Source organism: Balaenoptera musculus, chromosome 21 (assembly GCF_009873245.2).
Source record: "Balaenoptera musculus isolate JJ_BM4_2016_0621 chromosome 21, mBalMus1.pri.v3, whole genome shotgun sequence".
In the NCBI taxonomy this organism is placed as follows: Eukaryota; Metazoa; Chordata; class Mammalia; order Artiodactyla; family Balaenopteridae; genus Balaenoptera; species Balaenoptera musculus.
Window position 1 is genome coordinate 11,065,682 of NC_045805.1, and position 21,388 is coordinate 11,087,069.

Here is a 21,388-nt window from a genome sequence, read left to right on the forward strand (position 1 = left end):
AAAGCATGTAGGAATCTGTAGGAAAACATTTCTGGCGACTACACCCAGGCCCACTTATCTCTGACGTTTTGTCTAAAAGCAACAACTCCCAGCTATTTCACTGAGCTTACATGGCATCTTCCTCTGATGGCCAGAAGCATCTTCTCTTCTGGGTCCCCCTCGAGACTCTGTGCAGGACACAGATAACAACCAGCCACATGGACCCCCTGAAACTCAAAGTCGGGTCAGTTTGCTAGTCTGGCCATTCCCTCAGGCTTTCAAGAGAGCAGGGCAAGCTTGTCTCCAGTGCCCTGCGGGCAAGCCTTCAGGAAAGGGGGGGTTTTAGCCTGGAGGTTCGTCCGTCATGAAGCAGAGACACAGCCATCACCACTAACAGGCTATTTAAGTACTTACTCTGGACAGAATGCTTACGTCCTTGAGGTTTTATCTGGAGAAGAGCCCACAAAGGCCAGCCCCATTAGCACGTGAGTCACCTGGGGGTCTGGTTACAGGCAGATTCTGACTCAGGGGGTCTGGGGTGGCGCCTGAGACCTGGCATTTCCACAGAGGCGTAGCCTGAGTCCAGAGAAATAAACTCAATTTCGTTACCTTTCTCCCCAATTTCCCAAACATCAGTAATTTTGACAGGCAGCCTTCAATAAAATGACTTGAGACATTTAACGTGCGTTAGAAACTGGCATCATGGCCTTCCCTGGTGGTGCAGTGGTTATGAATCTGCCTGCCAACGCAGGGGACACGGGTTCGAGCCCTGGTCCAGGAAGATCCCACATGCCGCGGAGCAACTAAGCCCGTGCGCCACAACTACTGAGCCTGCGCTCTAGAGCCCGCGAGCCACAACTACTGAGCCCGCGTGCCACAACTACTGAAGCCCGCGCACCCTAGAGCCCGTGCTCCACAATAAGAGAAGCCACCGCAATGAGAAGCCTGCGCACCGCAACGAAGAGTAGCCCCCGCTCACCGCAACTAGAGAAAGCCCGCGCGCAGCAATGAAGACCCAACACAGCCAAAAATAAAAAAAATAAAAAAAAAAAATAAAAAAAAAGAAACTGGCATCAAAGACTGATCCCTGAGCCTGGCCACACAGCTGCTGAGACCCTGTTCCTTGGCCTGCCTCGAAGGGAACAGAGTCACAGACACCGTTGGGAAGGGCCTCGATACCATGTAACCAAGTGTCACATGTTGGAACTGATGTCCCAGAAATAAACCCATTGCTGTAAGGGGTGCTGAGGACACACCCTAATGCAACAGAAATCAGCCACACGACAGAAGGGATAGCACAGCCTTCATTTTTACAGGGTGAGGCTCTGGCCCTACAGACAACATGTTCGGAACATGATGCTCTCCTGGGTAAGTTAATGGCCTGAAACACTTCTTAGTTTGCCTGTGTTTTCTTACTTGTCCAGATTGTTGTTCCCCAAAGTCTTATTATGGCAAATTTCACACGCAGAAAACTTGAAAGAAAGTATCACAAGCACCTCCACCCCATCCCTTAGAATCACCAATCTCAGAGCGCGTTTATTTTCCTGACCCACTTGGATAAGCTGTGGCCAGAGCCCCATCCGCCATCATCCTGAACGACCACAGCGCCATGACCGCTCCTAAGAAATGAAGAGTTCCCTAATATCATCCAATTCTAGCTTGCTCCTAAAATATGAAGAAGAGTTAAAAATGTAACTTTTAATACAAGTGAGTTAGCTGGATAACACGCTGGCATCCTTTCAGACTTAAAAAAAAATGTCGTCTTGTCAGCATCTTGACACTTGGGCCCTCGTGTCTCCTACCAATCCACTGCGAGAGGGGCTTACTCCCCCAGACCCTTGATCCCGCCCACCTCCTCTGTCTGCTTTGCCTGCAGCCTGGCAGGAGGGCAGTGGGGTTGGAGCACCTCCTGGAAGGGCCAAAAATACTTCCTACTTTGTTCCCAGTTTGATTCCCCAAACTGAATATGTTTCTGCAGCTCTGGTCTCACTGTTGCTGAGTGGAAGAGTTAGTTTTGTTTTTGAAAAGTTGAATTTTCACTTGTAAACCCCTATAACTTGCATGACTGATGAAAACCTTTCAAGAGACCTGTTTTAACCAAGCTGTCACTGCAGGAATATATAGAAGTGACTCATGTATAAGTGCACTTCTTTTCACTGACTCTATGCTTCCTGAAATGGTATTTATTTATTTATTGTTAATTTCTCTAAGCCTCAGGTTTTTTTTAAATTAAATTAAATTTATTTTTTTATACAGCAGGTTCTTATTAGCTATCCATTTTATACATATTAGTGTATATATGTCAATCCCAATTTAAAAAGTCAATCAGTTTTACCCATTTTGAGGTTTTAATCCCCAATTTTCATATTCTTCTTAAAACGTACTTCAACGGAAGTGTTAATATAAAGTACTTCAGTTTATCATCTTTAGCACAACGTGGATAGGTGGGTGATATCTGGGTGTTGATTTAATGCAGTGGAGACTTATTTTAAAGGGTATAAATTGATTATTGCTAGAGAGAGATAATGACCGTCAGAGTGTAGCTAATGACCTGATTGCGAATGGCGGGAGAATTTGCTGCTCAGTGAATGGGGATGATTCTATCTGATACCTATAATGTAAATAGCTTCCTATAATTGCAGAGAATTTGAAGCGAAAATTCAATTTATTCTTTTCCACTATCCTTCCCTAATTTTGTCATAGTTTAGACACTTTCTTTCAAGAGCTACAGATTAGGACGTATGCTCATCAGAATGCAAACGTACAAAGAACCTGAGACAACCCTGGCCTTTGATGTACAAAGAAATTTGATTAACTGACTTGCCCGTTTAATTTATTTTTCATGCGTGTTCTACAATTTTCAATCCTATCTAAATTTGCTATGAAGTGCCAGGACAACATTTACACTATTCTTTTCTTTCAAAATTTGAGGTGGGTTTTTCTAAAATTTGCAGACAGTTTGAAATGATCATTTGAAGATGTATTACTCCGGGATCTCTTGGGATTCCTTCCTGACTCATTTTGTAGAGCAGGCTGTGGGACACGGCTGCTTTCACAACCCTCCTCGCTTCCGCATCTCTGGCTTTATCATTTTCGTTTCGTTTCGTGTTTCTTGAGCGCACGTTTCTTTTTATGCTCCAGTTTGCCTGCGGCCACTGGGTGGCTGGGCTGTGTGGGGACATCTCCGTCGTGCACTTACCACATCCTTAGCAGGATTCCAGGATCCCAACCAGGCTTGTGTGTCCTGGCAGGGGTGTAGACAAGCAGTGGCTCTTCGTTCCCTGGACGACTGGTCAGATCCCAGAGGCTGTAGCGGCTGCGGTGTTCAGAAGCATCATCATTGGCTCTGGTTCTCAGTGTGCTGTCTTTGCTGATGGGGACTCCTGGGCAAACTGCAGACCCAGGGGCGCTTTCTCTGTGGCCCATGGCCTCCTCGTCTCCTGCATTGCCACGTGGCCCACGAATCCTCAGGGTCACTCTACCTGTTGTCTGCTCTTCCCTGTGCCGACCGCACAGGGACCGAGCCACGCCCCCTGCCACCGCTGCCATCCAGGGAGCATTGCCCCTCCGCACGGAAGGACTGGGGGACCCATGCTGGACACCGAACCCCGATGCCGGCGTTAACATGACTCGTGAAGCCGGGGTCCCTTAGATGAGGAAGGAAATCACCAAAGCCCCCAGCTCCGTGAGTCTGCAGGTCCCTGCATCGGACTTGGCGATGTTCAGATTATTCGCTTTTGGGCAGAGCTGTTTTAGGGGCAAGAGAACGTCCCAACACCTCTCAAGAGACCCCACTGTTGAGTTCCTTATACCATTCATATTTCTACAGACCTGCTGAGTAAGATCTTTGTGGTTCTGGAACCATTTCTTTTATTTCAGAAAACATACAATTTTTTTGGTTTTACTTTATGCCACTTACCCGTTTGGTTTAACATAATTAACACAAAAATCCCAAAACACTAGTCTAGTGATGGTTTACAATCCTTCCAGAATATATCTATTTATGTATTAACAATAGGAAGCCTGCTTTAACATGACTTAACTGAAACCAGTATTTAACTGGGCTCACAATGTTTTTATTAACCACAGAGGGCTGAATGAATCTAAATTCGTTCAGTCAATTCAGTGAGCCGTGATTATAAAATTACAGCTTGGGAGAAAAGTTATCTCACGTAATGGAAATTTCAATATTCCAAGCTCAGAGTTTTGGTTCAACATCCATTTAATTTAAGCTTTGCTTTATGAAAGGGCCGTAACCAATAACTCTGTATCTGTTCTTAAAATGAGGACTAGACTTGAAGGTTACCTGACCTTTAAACATTACTAGGGAAACAGCTAAATGTGGCTAATATGGTGCTAGTTTAATGGGCAAAGCATACAGTTGAGGTTCAAAACAACTGTTTTGTCATCTTGGTCCACAAAAAAATAAAGCCAGGCCAATAAGAGAAGAAATTAAGAAAATCATAAAAAGGATCAAGTGGATCTATTCTCTGTTCTTTGCCTCTGAGCCTCATAGAAATGCAGTTGCACGTAGTTATTAAACGGTGGTAGGAAAACCCACGCAGAGTCACGATTATTGAGCTGGTGCCTGTGGAACGGGGTCTTCCCCAGCCTGGCCGAGGGCGACTGCAGGATGCGTGGGGTTTAGATGCTACGCTTTAAGAAGGCGTGAGCAGGGCCGTGACCATCCCCCCGGGTGTGAAGGCTGCACCTCTTCCCGCCTTCTTCCTCTCTCTGACTCTCAGTTGCACAGGGCTTCTGCCAGGCACTGCTGGCGGATAATCGATGTACCAAGTGTGAGCCTTCCAGGAGCCTAAGATGTCAAACGACAGCGGGGGGCCGGGCGGTAAGAGCTCTGGGAAAATGCAGAGCCGTCCCCGCCTTTGAGCAGCGTGTCCCCAAGGCAGTGGAGGACGACAGAGCTCAGGGACTCGAGAGGTCGTGGCTCAGCCTCCCCCGCGGGCAGGTGCAGAGTCCACGTCTAAGGGAGGGTCTTCCTAGAGGGTCTCCCAGCCAGTTCTCTGCCTCTGCTTGTGCCCTTGACCCTGCTCTCTCATCACCATCCGCTCCCCCCCACCTGCTTGACCAAACCCACCTCCCCTCAAGGTCCAGCCCAGATGCTACTGTCACCAGGAAGCCTTCTCAGACTTTCCCTGCTGGCAGCATCTCTCAGGCTCCTGAGAGAGTCCTTTAAAAGCACTGGCTCTGCACTGCTCTTGCTACACTTCATATTTCTCACTCGCCATGAGCAGCTCTGCCCTGGTCTTACTTCACCCCTTCTTAGGTCACCGCAGCTTCTGTGCTATACACTCCTCTTCGTATCCACCTGCAGTCTATCGAACGACTCAGAGTATGGGTTCAGCAAATATCTGCTGGGTGTTTACAAGACGGAGAGAGTCCAGAAGAAGGTCCCGAAGGTGCCAAAAAGATAAAAAAACACTTGTGTATGGAAATACAATTGAGGGACGGCAGAAACTCCCTTCCCGCTCTGCCTTGCTGAAGGAAAAATGTGTTCTCCAGATGTCCAGTAATAAGACAACTGAACATCCTAAGTGATGGACTCTTATTGTTGATGTGGGTCACTGTAGATCATCAAATCGGATTTCAGACACAGTACACTTACGGCATTACTCCCAGAATTTTCTTGAACGCCCCAGTGACAAGAAAATCATAACTTACGACAATGCTTCAGTGCTGAAGCCTTTTAATTTCACCTCTCAATTTCCAAGGGCTGAGGCACAACCCAAGTATGTATTTTAAGGCTCAGGGATTCTCTCTGGACCACAAATGGGTGTCACAGATTCAGAGAATCAGAATGAAGTAAATGGCCAGGGATAGGGGCTCAACATTTTCTAAAAGAGCAGAAGAAGACAGTGTTAGAATACAGAGAAGAAGTTCCCAGGAATGGAACATCTGGATTGAAAAACGTCGGGCAGCGTGGTGGGAAAGCACAGCTTTTGACACAAGACAGCTCTGACTTTGAGCCTGGATTCCATTGCTCTACTCTGTGGAATGTGGGGCAAGATTTTAACCTCTCTGGACCTCAGTTTCTTTACTTCCATAAAGGTGATAGTATTTTCCAGGTATCACGCTATGCTGAGCCCCTGAAGATGTAAGTGATGCACTTAGCGGAGCCCTTGGCACTGTGTTCAGTACATGATGGCTTAGAGATTTCTTTTAAAAAACATATCTTTAAAAAAAATGATAATCCTTGATAAAATAATAACTGAATTAAAGGTACACACTAAATATGGAAAATCATGACATGGCAGGTTTTGCTCTGGGTTGTCTTACAAACACAGCAAGGACTAAGGCCTCCATCTCTTCCATGCACAGAGGGAGACCAGAACCTTGTGGATGTGTCCTAAACGGTGTAAATCCACATGATTCTAGAATAAAATGCTACAGACATACTGTGGGGTAAGCCCTGACAAGGGTTACCTCTTGCTGAACTGTCCCCCCATCTCCTCCCCTTCAAAGGCATTTCACGGAGGAGCCACAGGGTGTAGGAAACACATCCCGACTCATCAACCTCAGGCTCACGTCTTACAAGCCCCGAGGACCACTCACCAAGCCTGGGCTGAACGCGGGGGTGTGTACAGAGCGGGAGCTGAAAGTCTCCTTCAAATCCCCGGTCAACTCGGGATAAAGAGGATAAATCCCTGATACAATTCAAACGGCTTCGCCCCGCTGAAGCACATACTGACAAGTGAAGAAAAGCTGCGGGAAACGAGGGATTTTTAAACATCGGATTGAGCGCAGTCACTGTCGGCTGTGCCCTCGACAGGTGACACGTGTGGACAAACGCATGGGGGCGGTGTGACTTTGGCAGCTACGTGCAGCGACGCCGCACGGCCGGGGCACCGGCTACACTTCCTCCAAAACCCTCAGCGTCTAGTACCCACTCCGGTGAAGGAGGTGTGGGGTGTGATGACTGAGAGAGGAATGTGGGAGAAGAGAACTGGGGATTTGAAGGCACTCTCCCCCTTTCTTCCTAAGTTAACAATGTACATTTTAACAACTCAGGATCAAAACACCAACCATTTTCTTGGACTCCTCAGTGGCCAGGGCCACTGCGTCTATAAGTTACTGTCCTGACACTTTCATCCTTGTGCCTCCACTGCCAGGATTATTGACATTTTCTCCTACAGCAGATTTCTGGACATACAATGTCAGGGTGACATTCCCAAGGACATCAGGTGTCCTTTTGAACTTCAGGATTTATAGTGATCTAGCAATTGTACAAAGGACTTCATGGAAAAAGAAAAAATTAAAAGAGCATGCTTTGTCGAGTTAAGACATTCAGAAACGCCTCTGTGAAACTGTATTTGGTAAAGACAAGTGTTAGTTGTATGTACATTGCAATCATTCTTGTGGTATTCTTGGTCTATAAACAAAGTAGGGAGCTATCTGTTTCGAAATCAATACAGCAATTCATAAAGGATGCTGCTTCTGGACAATCCTGACGATAAGTTTCTTCAGGGAAAGGGGAGGCTGGTGCCTTTCTGTGCAAGAGCCGGAGACCCACCTGGCGTAAAGGGTTGGGAGCAGATCTGCGCTGCCCACGTGAGGTCAGGGAACTTAGATCCCCACCCGCCCGGGGATGGGGAACCGGGAGCCACCATCACCAGCTGGCTGGTTAGTCGTCTACCATGTCCAATGTTTCTTTGGCATAAAGCCAAAGCAATTTCTTATAAACACGGGACAGTCATGATTCTAGAAAACATCTGAACTGCTCCCTATCAAGTCATTGCCAGAATTCAAGAGAACCGGCACGTGCAACAGGAGATAAACTACATCCCTGTGAGCACAAGCCAGCCTGTTATCCAACAAACAACAAAACAAAAGGATGCCCTTTAATATTTTAGCGATTGCTTTTCTGCTCATTTACTTGTGCCTTAGAATTGGTGGGAGGCAGTAGGAAGCCCACTCATTTAAATTTACTCAGGGACCCAGGGACTTTCCCCGGGGATCCTGCCGTTTGTGTTACGGCAACATCACGAGTGTCTACAAGCCTCAGAGGAGACCTGGGCCCTTACTTTCCTCCGCGAGGTCGTTCTCCTCCGCTTCCCTCTCCATCTCCTTGCACCAGCCTTCCATCCTCTTCGTCTCGCTGTGCAGCAGCTTCAGAAACCACGCGCCGTCCCTGTGGCACGGAGACACGTGGCTGCCATCCACCGTGTCCATGGACGGGTCCAGCCAGGGGTCGGGAGGGGGCAGGTCGGCAGTGTCCACGGGGGTCCGATAGTCCTCTCGGTAGCTGAAGAGCCCCTGGGTCCGGACGGTCCGCACCGCCCCGTACTGGGTCGGGGTGCTGGGCTCCGAGTGCCTCTGGAAGGAGGACCCGAACTGCAGGCCCTTGTCCTCCGTGGCGACATGTCCCGGGAAGCCCTCCAGCTCCAGGTCCGCCTGCACCGCGGCCGTCACGCTGTTGGAACGCTTAAAGCGTCCGCATCTGCAAGGGAGGCAAGGGGGACAAGTGGGGCCTTTGCGAGGTGACCTCGTGCAGCAAAACCTAGATGCACCCATCAGGAGTGCGCCTGGGCCACAAGCCAGCACCTTGCAGAGAAGACGAGCGTTTTCATCTCTATTACAAGCACTTTGGTGCTTCATCTATGGCAGAACACCATTTGGCTTTGCAAACAATGAACCTCTACCTTCTACCTAAGTTTCAATGTCTAAATAATGCCCACTTAAGACTTAAGTTTATTGCACGACACAAGGAGGCTTGATGTATCCCGTGAAACCACTATCTTGGAGTGGTCACTTGCCTTTCAGAAAGACGCTACAAGTTTACTCTCTTCTGTTTGTGGCATACACGTAAAACGAAGCCCTGCTGCTTCTTTTATGTCTACAATTCTTTTAAGTAATAACATCTGTGTCCTACTGAGTTTTGGTGGCTGTTCCTATCACAGCTCAGGACATGAGTTTCTTCTCCTATCTGAATATTGTACTATCATCCCGATTTTGTCTTTTATGCAAAATAATGAATCCAAATTCTGACCTCAGCAGGTGTTTAAAAAACATTTTCATCGTATGTATTTAAATGTGAGTCATTCCACACAGCCAGTTACTGAAATGATTGGCAGAAGTGAGCTTATAACAGGAGTGCAGATTTTGCTGGTGAGAACTCTGGGTGTGTGTGTGTGTGTGTGTGTGTGTGTGTGTGTGCACGTGTGCATGTGTGTCTGCATATCCAAACTTTGCCCATGCTACATGTTTTGGCTCCTCAACAACTGGCCCCCCAGATGGCACACAGCTGTGAGTACAGCTGGTTAATGGACCTGCCACCATCTCCTGCCCTGGAGGCAAAGGAGCTGAGAACAAGCCACCGCGGGGGACAGAGACAGCCAGCCCAGGTCCCCAGGTACAGACGACGTGCGGGTTCTGAGAGCTCAGCGTCCTGGGGGAAGCCATCAGTTTGTGTTCTGAATTCCTTGGCAATCAAAATCTTTGCAGGTTGGTCCTAAAGCCCTCCACCGTGAGCGAATCACTGGGGCTTCACGATGTAATGCGCTCATCAGAATTTGTTCTTATGAAATTTACAAGATATGCTATTCTAAATATAAAATAAAATAGCCACCCTGTTTTGTTACAAAAACAACACTTCTGTAATGGACTTCTCTGTGTTTGACAGTTTGAGGGGTTCCTTTGAAGTGTCACAATCCCAGCACAGCTAAGGTCTTAAACTTCTTTTAATCTCCCTCCCTCTCTCTCTGTCTTTCCTTTTACTTTTAACATTATAAGGTGAGAAAACCTGTGTTTGTTGCACCCTCAGCCTGTTTTTTCCCTTTGGATAAAGGACTCTAACTTTCAGAGCTGCCAGCCCCTCTGCTTTCGTAGGTGGTAAATTACTTTAGAAAAAGCGAGTCCCCTGCCGCTTGCAGAAACAGGGCATAGGAGGAAGTTAATTCACACTTGAGTGATATACACTGAGAAATATAAAGATATGACCCTGTTTCCTGGCCTGAATTATTGATGGTCAAATGGCCTGAATCATTGATGGTCAGTGTGGTCTAGACACTTGCAGTCAGGTTACAAACCAAGAGCCCCGCTTGGGAGATGGCGGGTATTGGGGTATTTGGGGGGCTGCTTACCGTTTCTCGTCCTCCACCTGCACGCCAACAGATTGGTACTCCCGCAGGCCACGGCTCTCCGTGTCAGAGTCGGTAGCTGTTTCCACCTAATTCAACACAGAACACCTTATTTTAGAACCGAGACATGGGACCTGGGCCAGGGACTCTTTGTGTGTGTGTATTCATTTGTGGTAATTAATTATGTATTTGTTTAATTAATGCAGAGATGCACTTGACCCAGGAAAATGACAGAGAGAGGAAAATGCACTCATATTGGTGTAAGTAAGTTGCTACTGTGTTTCGTCAAATTCTGCATCACCACTTGAACTCAACACGGCACCTCAGTCTTTTAAATGTATGCAAATAAAATTGCTTTGTTTAGCTCGGGCAAAAAATAGGCTTTGTTAGATTGCATTATGAGAGGACTTAAAAGCTCTTGTCACACCCTACAGGTACAGCATGAACCAGATAGAGCTAACAAGACACACAAGCGATTTAATAGGACTGTGCTGATGGTTGCATCCACATACAAGAACACACGGAAGGAATTTAAGCCTTTACCAGGAACACCGAGGCAACCTCTCCATCTGCGCCTACACAGAACTGTCTCTCTTTTGCTAACGACTGTGCCCAGAGCAGGGCGATGTCAGAACAGAACAGAAATCGTGCATTCTACACACAATCCTTATGGCGGCTGCGTTTGCCAAAAAGTCTCCCCGGACCCAAAGAACCATTTATGATCATCACTGGTGTAAAGTCAACTCATGAGAGAATTCTGATAGCGCAGGTTTTCTAAAAAAACAAACAAATAAACAAACAACTCCCCCCCGCCCCCGCAAACTCTCAGGATGAAAAGTCTGCAAAACCAAAGGTTAGTTTAGTCAAATATTATCCCAGCTACTACACTGTCCCTTTTCCTTTTCACAAAGAATATTGCCTACTGTCTCAAAAGGACTTTTGACCCCAATCCACAAATGTCATAACTAAACTGTCAAACACATCTTTTCTTAAAAATATTAATGATTGCTGCAAGGGTAAGATACAAACCATTAAACAAATAATCAGGACGCTTTCCTGTGAGTTATGAAAGAAAAGGTGTACTTAATCATGCCTGTAACTCGGGATGCCCCTCGGCTAAGCCTTTGTCACTGGGGGCTGACTCATTTTGTGGTGAGTAGAAGTCGTGGTACTAAGAGCGAGCTGGCATTTGTTTTCTGCTGACCCCGTACCAGGTACCATGCTAAGAGCAGACAAGTGTTACTACACCTGGTGCACATGATACCCTGTGTCGTTTCCAGCCACATCGAACACTGAGGAATCAGAGAAGGTGAGTAACTTGCCCAGGGGTGCACAGCTTGTCGGGGGCAGAGCCATGCTCTGCACTGATCCGCTGTGGCCAGAATCAACACGGCCCCATGGAGACCCTGCAGCTCCCGGTGGGCTGCGGAGCTGGGGGCAGCAGTCGGGGGCTCCCCACTGTTTATTGGTGTAATTCTGAAAACACGCACAGAAGTCACCTCTCATTTGTGTTGCGTATTTTGGCGGCTGGAAGAGGAAATAGGTTGACTGCAGGGGGAAACGTGCTCGAATGAAATTCCTAACCTTGCTGTTAATCACCACGTCTTTTGAGTTTCAAGTGGGTCACGGCTCACATAAATGTTACCTTGCTGGGTGGGGAAACTGTTGTTATTGTTTTACACAAAAAGATTGCAATAAAAGTTAATATATTAAAAATGTTACCCCTCGTCAGTGCAAAAGGAGCTGCCTGTGCTTTAACTGCTCTTCCATTCTATGGCTATAACCTGATTTATTTAATCAGTCTTCAGTGGAGGGATAATGTGGTTATTACTAGTTTTCTGACATTGTCAATGACGCCACTATAAATACAGGTCTGCACGTGCATGTACTTTGGTGACTATACTCACAGCCCATTTGGCGGCTGAGGCAAAGGTATCCCATTTTACAATTTTGGTCGGTATTGTCGAATCTGATAGATACATAATACGGGTGAAATTGCTTCATTCGTATAGTTTTAGAGAGGTATTTGGAATGGAAAGAGCATTAGCTTTTAATCGTAAAAATGTTCCAAGTATTTGCCTTACTTATTCCAGTCTTAGGATTCTGGTCTAAAGAAGTTACCTCGAATTCTAACAAATTATAAGGTGACACGTTGGGACAATAGGAGGCTAGGAAAGTAGGGTAATAGTAACATATGGTAAGTTTTCATTTCTCATGACACAGAAGAGCTGTGCAGCTATGAAAATGACGGTTTAAGGATGACACCACGGAAGACGCTTACGATACAATGTCCACTAAGGAAGGTAGACAGGCAGGTGGCGTGAGCGGTCAGATCACAAGACGTGTGTGCACATACAACTACACATCTTCACAGACACATACACATGCCATAAAGGGACTAAAAAGTACGACCAAGATATCACAAAATGCTTTTTTCTTCCTTTCTCTAGTGTGTACGTTTTCTCTTATAATTCTCTTATTTTTACAGCGAATGAGGAGAAGCAGCTTTGGAGGCAGTCAAATCCTGCCACTTGCTGGCCGTGTGGTACTTGGGTAAATCTCTTAAATTCAGTGGAGTCTTTTCTTCCTACTCTCAAAAGCGAGGGAAGCGCTGGGCACGTGGTCTGATTGATGTAAGACTCTTTGGGTGGAGCCAGATTCAGGTCAGCTTCTCCACAGCACATCTAATGCTCTGCCCTCTCACCCCCGCTTTTAAGATCATCAGCTATATTAACAATAAGGTATTAAATTCAAGGAGTTTATATTTAACGACTTTTTTAGATTTTACAGTGTTTGTCATATGAAACCTTTGTAAGAAAAACATGAAGATAGCTCTACTTTTCAGAAGGTAAAGGTGAAGGGGGATATGATCCAGTGGTACAAGGCCAGGATGAGCTAAATATTTATCATTTCAGAAATCCTGGGACAGCTTTATGTAGATGGGGAAAAAAAGTAAATCTGGGACAGAGAAAAGGAATTACTGTTTTGCACAGTGGAAAGGAAATCAAAGGAATCTTTTCCCGAGAGAAATTTCTGCCTAGGAGGGTAAAAGGATTGTAAAGGCTTTGAGAAATGTATGCGTACATTCATTTTTTTACAAGATCCACGGTGTTCCAGGCATTGAGAAGAAAGATGAAATCAGCAAAATCCCTGTATTTTAAGGGAACTCTCTGTGAAGCGAACGCTGTACTGGAGGTGCTCGCTGATGAAAGGGGAAAGGACCACCCCATCGCTGCAGTGAGTGGTGGGCGCCGGGATCCGGAAGCCCCCGCCTCACTCTCCCCGGGCCTCAGTGGAGGGACGGCTGCTGAGCCTCAGGCCAGGAGGAGCAGTGGGAAGGAGGACGGTCCCGCACAGGCCAGTTAGGGAACAAGGGGTTTGGTGTGGCCGGCGTGTGTGTGAGTGCACACGTGTGTGCGTGTACATGCCTGTATGCGTGTGTGCACGTGCATGTGTGCAGCGCATGCGTGTACACGTGAGCGCACACGTGTGACTGTGCATGTGTGTGCATGGCCCGCGTTTTCGGGAGGTGAAGGCCGATCGCCCGTAGTTGGAGGCACCAGAGAGAAGCAGGCTGTTACGAGGATATTTGCTGGAGCTCCAATCTCAAGTTTTTGCTCTAAACTGAGCTCATTTTAGGCTCTGCCGTCAAAACTTCACACATAGCAAAGCGGGTACGTTGCTTCCCATACAAAGTCCCCGCAGTTCCCTCAGGGACCTATTACAAGTCCAACAGTTAAATATGATTTGCCAACCCTGCTCCGTGAGATGCTTGCAGCTCAGCAGAAGCAGTTAGGAAGGTGGGGTGGGGAGGGAAGGCTTGCTGGAAACGGGAAACGGCTGGGACTCCGAGGGCGTCCTGGGTCAGGGTAAATCAGCATCACCTCAGAGAGGACGTTTAAACCCAGTAGCCAGCTGGTGACGCCGCAGAGTGGGAATCGCTCCCATTTTAGAGATGGGGTGACTGAGGCAGACGGGATTGAAGGGTCCCTGACATTAAACCACATCACAGGGTCTGGGAACAGTAAACGTGTTCTACAGAGTTTCACACGCACACACACACACACAAGTAGAAACTGCAATAACAGACAAATCACAGATAAAAACAAAAATGAGCACAAAGAAAATAGCTAAATGTCACCACCATCGTGAGGAAAAGTGAGGTAGGGCGAGGTGTGGGCTCCAGGTGAGAAGACAGGTGTGCTGGCAGGGATGTGTCACCAGGAGGGACCCAGGTGTCGCGCACACCTGCAGGGCCTGGGGCAGGATGTCCCGGAGGAGCCGTGAGCTGAGCCCCTGGGGACCCTCCACATCGGCGCTCCTCCTGGGCCCGGGCTCCAGGGCAGGTGCAGGCAGGAGGGCGCACTCTGCTCGGTGGGAAGGACAGTGTGTGTAAAATGAAAAGACCCTGCACTGTCTAAGTTTCCCCGACGGCTGTGGTTCTGGGAACCCATCAGGTCCTGGTCTGGGAGGCCAGGCGGGAACCCGTCCCCCCAGCGCTGGCTGGGCACGCAGAACAACAGCCCCCCTGCCCTGCAAGCTGAGGACAGCGTGATGGGCCGGGGGCGTTGCCGTCCTCCACGCAGGGTCATGGGGTGAGACCCACAGCAGGCTCCCGGGGGGGGTCACCGCAGGACCCTCCTTTCTTCCCCTTCCGTGTGCGGCAGGACACTGCAGCCTGGGGTCCCACTCTCCCCCTGTGGCTGTGAACCTGTAGGCAAGTCACTCACCCCCAGCCTCGGGTTCCCCGTCCCTGACGGGGACGTGGCTCCAGCTGGCCCCTGGGGTTACTGAGGATGAGGGCAGCTCGGGGCGGGGCTGGGACGCAGACTCAGCAGATCCACGCGTGGCCCCAAGCCAGCCCCGTCCTCGCCCTTAGCGCCACCTCTACTTTGTGCCCTGACCACCCTGACGCCCTCGAGCATTCTTCTAGAGCTTTCTAGGCATCTAGGGGTGGTCCTTCCAGCGGCTCGGTCTTCACTTCATCCCTCTTCTCCCCTGTACTCTTGAGCTGGCGCCCCACACCCATCTGTCTCCCGTTTATCCTGACACTCGAGTTTCTTGGACGACATCTTCTTTGGCTTCCAGCTCACTTCCCTTGGCTACCGCGAGGTGACAAGCTCGCTTTGTGCTGTGACATGCCGCCAGGAGGAAAGCGGAACCCCTGCATTCGCACGCTCACCCACACTCGTCCACCGACACTGACCGAGAGCTCACTATGTGCCAGGCGCTGTGCTAGGCGCTGGGTACCAAGAGGCGGCAGGTGCGCCCGGCCGGCACGCGATGCGCAGCTGGGGGCGGGTCTGGAGAGGCTGGTAGGGAGGGTGGCCTCGGCAGAGCGGGGGACCTTCTGGGGAGAGGCACGGCGGCCGGAAGCAGAATGGGGCATGGGGGGAGGCCCCTGGGGTGACCTGCAGGCAGGAAGTGGTGGCTGGATAAACTCGCTTTATGGGCTTCTGGAATTACCTGAAATTATCTGAATTATCTGGAAAGTTTCCGCTATTTTCAGGTAAGTTGGCAACTCCTCGTGTTTGGAAGTCGACCCTCCCAGCCTTGTTTGTGGCTGGGTGGGCAGTGCACCTGTGGGAGGTGGTGGGTGGGCAGACCAGGGGGCACACGCGCCCAGGAAGGTGACCTTGGCCTCCTGAGCTTGGTGGCCTCACAAGTCTCGTCTGGAGACGTGCGTCTAATGGCAGAGCGACCCCCGAGTGAACGCCGGCTGCCCCCGTACCAGCACCCCCCGCCCGGCCAGGCCTCGGCTGCAGCGACTCGCCTGCCCGTTTGAGCCCCAGTTTCGTCCTCATCAGAGTGGGGCTGATTCTGTGTCTTCAGGGGATGCAAGGGTTCCCTGCAGTAATATGGGAGCACCTAGCATAGAGCCTGGCATATAGAATCAGGACAGAGAGAGGTGACATGAGCAGTTGTATGAATAATCCAGAAAGGGAGAAACAATAAAATCCATGCGTACTTGGCTTTGGAGTCTATTTCGGTACTTACATCTGACCTTGGGCATGGCTGATGCTCTGGGAGTTCAGAATCCTAAACAAAACAACGAAGCCACAGTGTGGAGACCGGGTTCAGAGGACCCAGACCAGCGGGCAGTCTCCCCAGCCTGCGTCCCCCGGCCCCTGACACCCAGGACACGGCTCCCCTCTCACACCTGCTGAGCTCGCAGGCCCTCCTCCCTGGCACCAGGGAAGCCCTCGGCTGGACTTGGGCTGGTGGAGGCGCCCGTGCTCACCAAGGATGCCACGGGGAACCTGCCTAGCTGGCCGACACCACCTCTTGCAGGGAGTCACGGCAGAAATCTTGGGAAACGTGGTCCGCGCAAGGCCTGTCCTGGGCTGTCCCCGGGTTGGGGCAGGAGCTGGATGGTGCTGTTCCTAGCCGGGCACCTTCCCCGCCCCTGTGCTCAAGTGGACGCGGTGGTGGGAGCTGGCGCAGGGGCAGCCTCTACGGCCTGAGCGGAGGTGGCTCGGCCCTCGGTGCTCAGAACACAGTGACCAGAGCTAACCCACCAGCGTCCTGGGGTCGGCGCGGGGACTTTCGGGGCCACCTCGAGTGGCCGTGAGCCCCTTTTTCGTACAAGCAGCCCTTCCCTGTCCTTCACCTTTGGTCCCAGTGCCCTTCCTCCCCACTCTACTGTTCGGCCACAAGACTAAAAATCAGGTTTCAACCACAAAACCTCCTTCTTAAGCGTCAGAATAACCTATTTCCATACTCTCCAAACAGCTGGCAGCCCCTGGAAATGCCTGGGGGGGGCCCTCTGGGTGGCGGGTGGGCCTGGCCGGGTCGTCCCGCCCGCTGCACCCACAGGCCGGCCTCCCCTGAAGGCCGGTCCCGGGCTCTGGAGCCTCCGGCCCCCGCGGGGTCACTGCGAGGGCCCGGGCCGAGGCCGGCAGTGCTCGGTCTGTGTCACCGTGGGGGGCACGCGGGAGGTACCTGGACCCCGACGGAGGAGCGCCGGCTCTGGAGGAAGCCCTCGGCCTTGGACACAACGGTGGCCTTGTCACTGGTCCGTGCCGAGCCGCCCTGGCCCTCGGCGGCATGGCGCTGGGCCGCGGCCGTCTCCAGGGCCAGGCTCATGGCCTTGTTGCTGTCCAGACTGTCCGTGGAGGTGTAGAGGCCGCGGCCGTCCTGGGGCCAGGGCGCCATCCTCGGGGCGCGGCTGTCCTGGTAGGCGTCCTGCGTGGACTCGGTGCTGCTCTGTGCTGCCACCGAGATCAGAGGCTTGGAGGTGGCGCGGGGGGGTACGGGCGGCGGCGTCTTTTTGTAGTTGGTGTAGGACGCGGCTGGAAGAGAGACAGAGGCCCGTCAGCGGGGCCGGGTCCCCGCCGCCCGCAGGGAATCTGGTCCACGACCCGAGCCCTCCCGTGGCCACTGGCCAGGTCTCTCCCCGACGTCTAGCCTAGGAAAATGAGGCAGAGTGCGGGGAAAACGCTTCATGCTCAGAGAGAGTCGACAGGGATGTGTGTATAACAGCGAAAAACTATAAAAACACCCCTATATCCAGCAGAATAAGTAACGTCTGACTCAGCAGGACGGAAGGCAGCTACACCATCGTCTTCACGCGGGTCACGGTAGCAGGCGAAACGCTCACTGTATAACTCTAAGTTAAAAAAGCGGGGCCTACTCAATTCTATCCAGTCTAAGATGGAATATATTGTAAAGAAAACCTGTGAATGAAGAAAGATGAGAAGTACATTCTAACCACGGTCATCATTCAGTGACGGTGCGGCGGACAGTTCTCTGTACATCCTACCAGCGCTTCTAATGAACAGGTATTCTTTTAATCATGGAGAAAAACACACAGTATCAGAAAGCTCTTTGCTCCCCATAAGTACACACTCCCTGGGTGTAAACCGTTGGAGCCGACTGAGAAGGGACCCGGGTCTCCACGTCTACCGGGTTCATAACCAGCCACTTCGCCTCCTCTGAGCCCTGCACACACTGGAGTTCTACACACGCCGCTGACAGTAAACCCCCCAAAGAAAATAAGTGCAATTCGACGTGAAATGATATTAAATGCCTCTTAGAAGGCACCCAAAATTCATCAGATGTATTTGCTGGGCTCTGGGTGTTACCAATGTTCACAGCAGGAATATATCACATCCGCTCTGAAGGAATGGGTTTTCCACAGGTGTTGGTCGTGTTTGTTTACCTGGAAGGAAGAACTGGCAGAAGTGTTTCCGAGAGGGACCCGGGCACCCTCATCACCACGCAAAGCACGCGCGCCCACGCAGGGTGCAGGCGTCGGGGGCTGTTGGCTTGGGGACCAGACGTGCCCAGGAGGGCGGCCTGGGAGGGCCGAGCCTCGTCCGTGAGGACAGACGGAGCAGCTGTTTCCTTTAAGGCCTCCAGACACTGTGCCCGGGGATCACCATCCCGCTGCGGTGTGGAAATGCACCATTTCCTCTCCTGTTTGTGGGGACTTCAACCAACATTCCTAACCCTTACCCTCTGCGCCAGTGATTTTTAAATCTGCGTGAATGGATTTTCCCAAGAAATAAAGCCTCAAATGTCATCCCAGATGAACACAGGCAAATAAAACAAAATGAGTTTGTCATGTCAGGATGATCTGAGTTTTAAGGCATAACAACTTCGCATGAAAATTTATGAAACGCACACATTTTCGAAAGGATGAATGGGAAAGAGGCGCTGAAGGGCGGGAAACACAGTGAGGCACACAGTCATTAGAAAAATGGGCTTCGAATATGTTTACACCCGAGAAACCTCTAAAGGCATTCTCTTTAAAGACGCCCATCAAGCTCTAGAGGAAAGCGGTGGAAAGCCGACTTTATTCAGGGCTTTATTGTGGGAGATTCTGGTGTTTAAGAAAAGGCTCCCAACCTCCAGCACTCACCACTAGTTGCTGTTCTAGATAAGCCTGAGCCCGGAGGCTGTGTCGCCAGCCGAAGGAAGTGGCCCTCCCTGATGTGGGGCTGCGAGTGGTTCCTCCTGCTTCCCCCGGACCGTCATCCACACCCCAGGGCCCTTGTGCCTCAAGTCCGCTTCTTAAGGGCACCTTCAACATCCTCAGCAGACCTTTCCCCTGTGCTGTCCTAGCGGCTAAAGCACTTTGGTTTAAGGAGACCTCTGTCCATCCGGTTTCAGTCAATCACAAGGCATCCACCACCGACCCTGCAGTCCCTCCTGCCCTCCGTCCTGTCCTCTAAAGCCTGCAAAGCCTCGGGACCGCCAGACCTGCTCAACGCAGCCTTTTCACCTCCCTCACACACCTACCGTCGCGGCCCTGCCAGGCCCCCTCAGAGCACACCCAGGACTGAACGAGCTTGCTGAAAGCCCAGCATCGTTCCCATGGGGCCCAGGTCACTAGGACACAAGGTCCTAGGAGTCAGGGAGCCCGGTCCCATCACCAGGCTAGGGAACTGCTCCAAGAGAAGAAAACTGCAAAGCAAAGAAAACCTGCCTCTTCAAGAACGTTAACTGGTGAATGTTTTATAAAAACATGCTGTCACAGACATAGAAAATGGACTTGAGACACGGGGAGGGGGAAGGGTAAGCAGGGACGAAGTGAGAGAGTGGCATGGACATATATACACTACCAAATGTAAAATAGATAGCTAGTGGGAAGCAGCCGCATAGCACAGGGAGATCAGCTCGGTGCTTTGTGACCACCTAGAGGGGTGGGATAGGGAGGGTGGGAGGGAGACGCAAGAGGGAGGAGATATGGGGATATATGTATATGTATAGCTGATTCACTTTGTTATACAGCAGCAACTAACACACCATTGTAAAGCAATTATACTCCAATAAAGATGTTAAAAAAAAAAACACTGCGTCAACCTGAAGTCTTGCTGTGGACACTGTGACTCTGGATGCTTGGAATTTGCAGCTTCTTCCCCGTGGGCACCAAAGTCACCGGATGTAGAGGGTGTGGAGGAAAGGGAACCCTCCTACACTGTTGGTGGGAATGTAAATTGGTGCAGCCACTATGGAGAACAGTGTGGAGGTTCCTTAAAAACTAAAAATAGAGCTACTATATGATCTTGCAATCCCACTGCTGGACATATATCCAGAAAGGACAAAAGCTCTAATTTGAAAAGATACATGCATCCCTATGTTCATAGCAGCATTATTTACAATAGCCAGGACATGGAAACAACCTAAATGTCCATTGACAGATGAATGGATAAAGAAGATGTGGTACATATATACAATGGAATATTACTCAGCCATAAAAAACAATGAAATTTTGTCACCTAGAGATGATCATACTAAATGAAGTAAGCCAGACAAAGACAAATATCATATGAAATCACTTATACGTGGAATCTAAACTATGATACAATGAACTTATTTACAAAACAAAAACAGAGTCAGACATAGAAAACAAACTCATGGTTAACAAAGGGGAAGGGATAAATTAGGAGTTTGGGATTAGCAGATACACACTACTCTATATAAAATAGATAAACAACAAGGTCCTACTGTATAGCACAGGAAACTATATTCAATATCTTGTAATAAACTATTATGGAAAAGAATATGAAAACGAATATATATATGTATATATATCTGAATCACTTTGCTGTACACGTGAAACTAACACAACATTGTAAATTAACTATACTTCCATAAAAAAGAAATAAATTTTTAAAAAAGAAAGGGAAATCTCCCATATTTCCATTCTGGTTCTTTTAGAGCTACAGTAAATCTTCCTTGCTTCAGACATACAGTGATGTAAGCGTGCGTGTGATCTGGGAGAAGCTGCCTTCTCTCAGCCTTAGTTTGCTCATCTGTAAAAGGGAAGCAGCCACAAAGCCACTTATCTGCTGTCTCGAGGATGATGGGGAACAAAGCTCACGCAGGGGCGGGCGGAGCGCTGTCTCGGGAAGGGCGGCCCTTACAGCGGTGGTCACTTAGAGCTGCTCATGGCTCCTCCCCCAGTGGACAGAAAGACAAACACCAACAGCAAACAGCACTCGGCACCACCTCCTTTCTTTGGAGGCTGTTACCAGGTCACCGCAGGGGTGTTTATGAGACACAGTCCCGGGGAAGAACAATCTCTGTGCACCCCGCCAGGAGCACACCCAGGGGCACGGCTACGCCTGGGAGAGCGTCTCTGTGGCCGTCTGAGCTCTCCATCCTTTAGCCTCACGGAAGCTGCAGAACAACCTTGCCGGTTGATGGCACTTGTTCTTCCATTTCCCAGATGAGAAAACGGAGGTTCCAGTGGCTTTAAACATTTTCCTGAGGGCAGCCGGCAAGTCAGCGGCAGGACGGGACCCAGCGCCACCCCAGCTGCCGACTAGAGAGACTCCTTCCTCCTTTTCCTGACCTTGACCCGGCTC

General features: G+C 49.9%; 1 protein-coding gene across 2 annotated transcripts in view; it reads right to left on the reverse strand.

The window, feature by feature from the left end:
* Positions 1-21,388, reverse strand: part of DLGAP2 (DLG associated protein 2) — a 141,556-nt gene that overhangs the window by 9,676 nt on the left and 110,492 nt on the right. The window contains exons 6-9 of one of the 2 annotated variants that reach the window (XM_036838833.1): positions 17,016-17,365; positions 16,071-16,112; positions 10,077-10,162; positions 8,019-8,434 (exon numbers count right to left, since the gene is read on the reverse strand). In XM_036838833.1, the coding sequence (XP_036694728.1) occupies positions 8,019-8,434; positions 10,077-10,162; positions 16,071-16,112; positions 17,016-17,365 (894 nt within the window). The remainder of the gene's footprint in view (positions 1-8,018; positions 8,435-10,076; positions 10,163-16,070; positions 16,113-17,015; positions 17,366-21,388) is intronic. The other variant, XM_036838832.1, reaches the window with a different exon arrangement.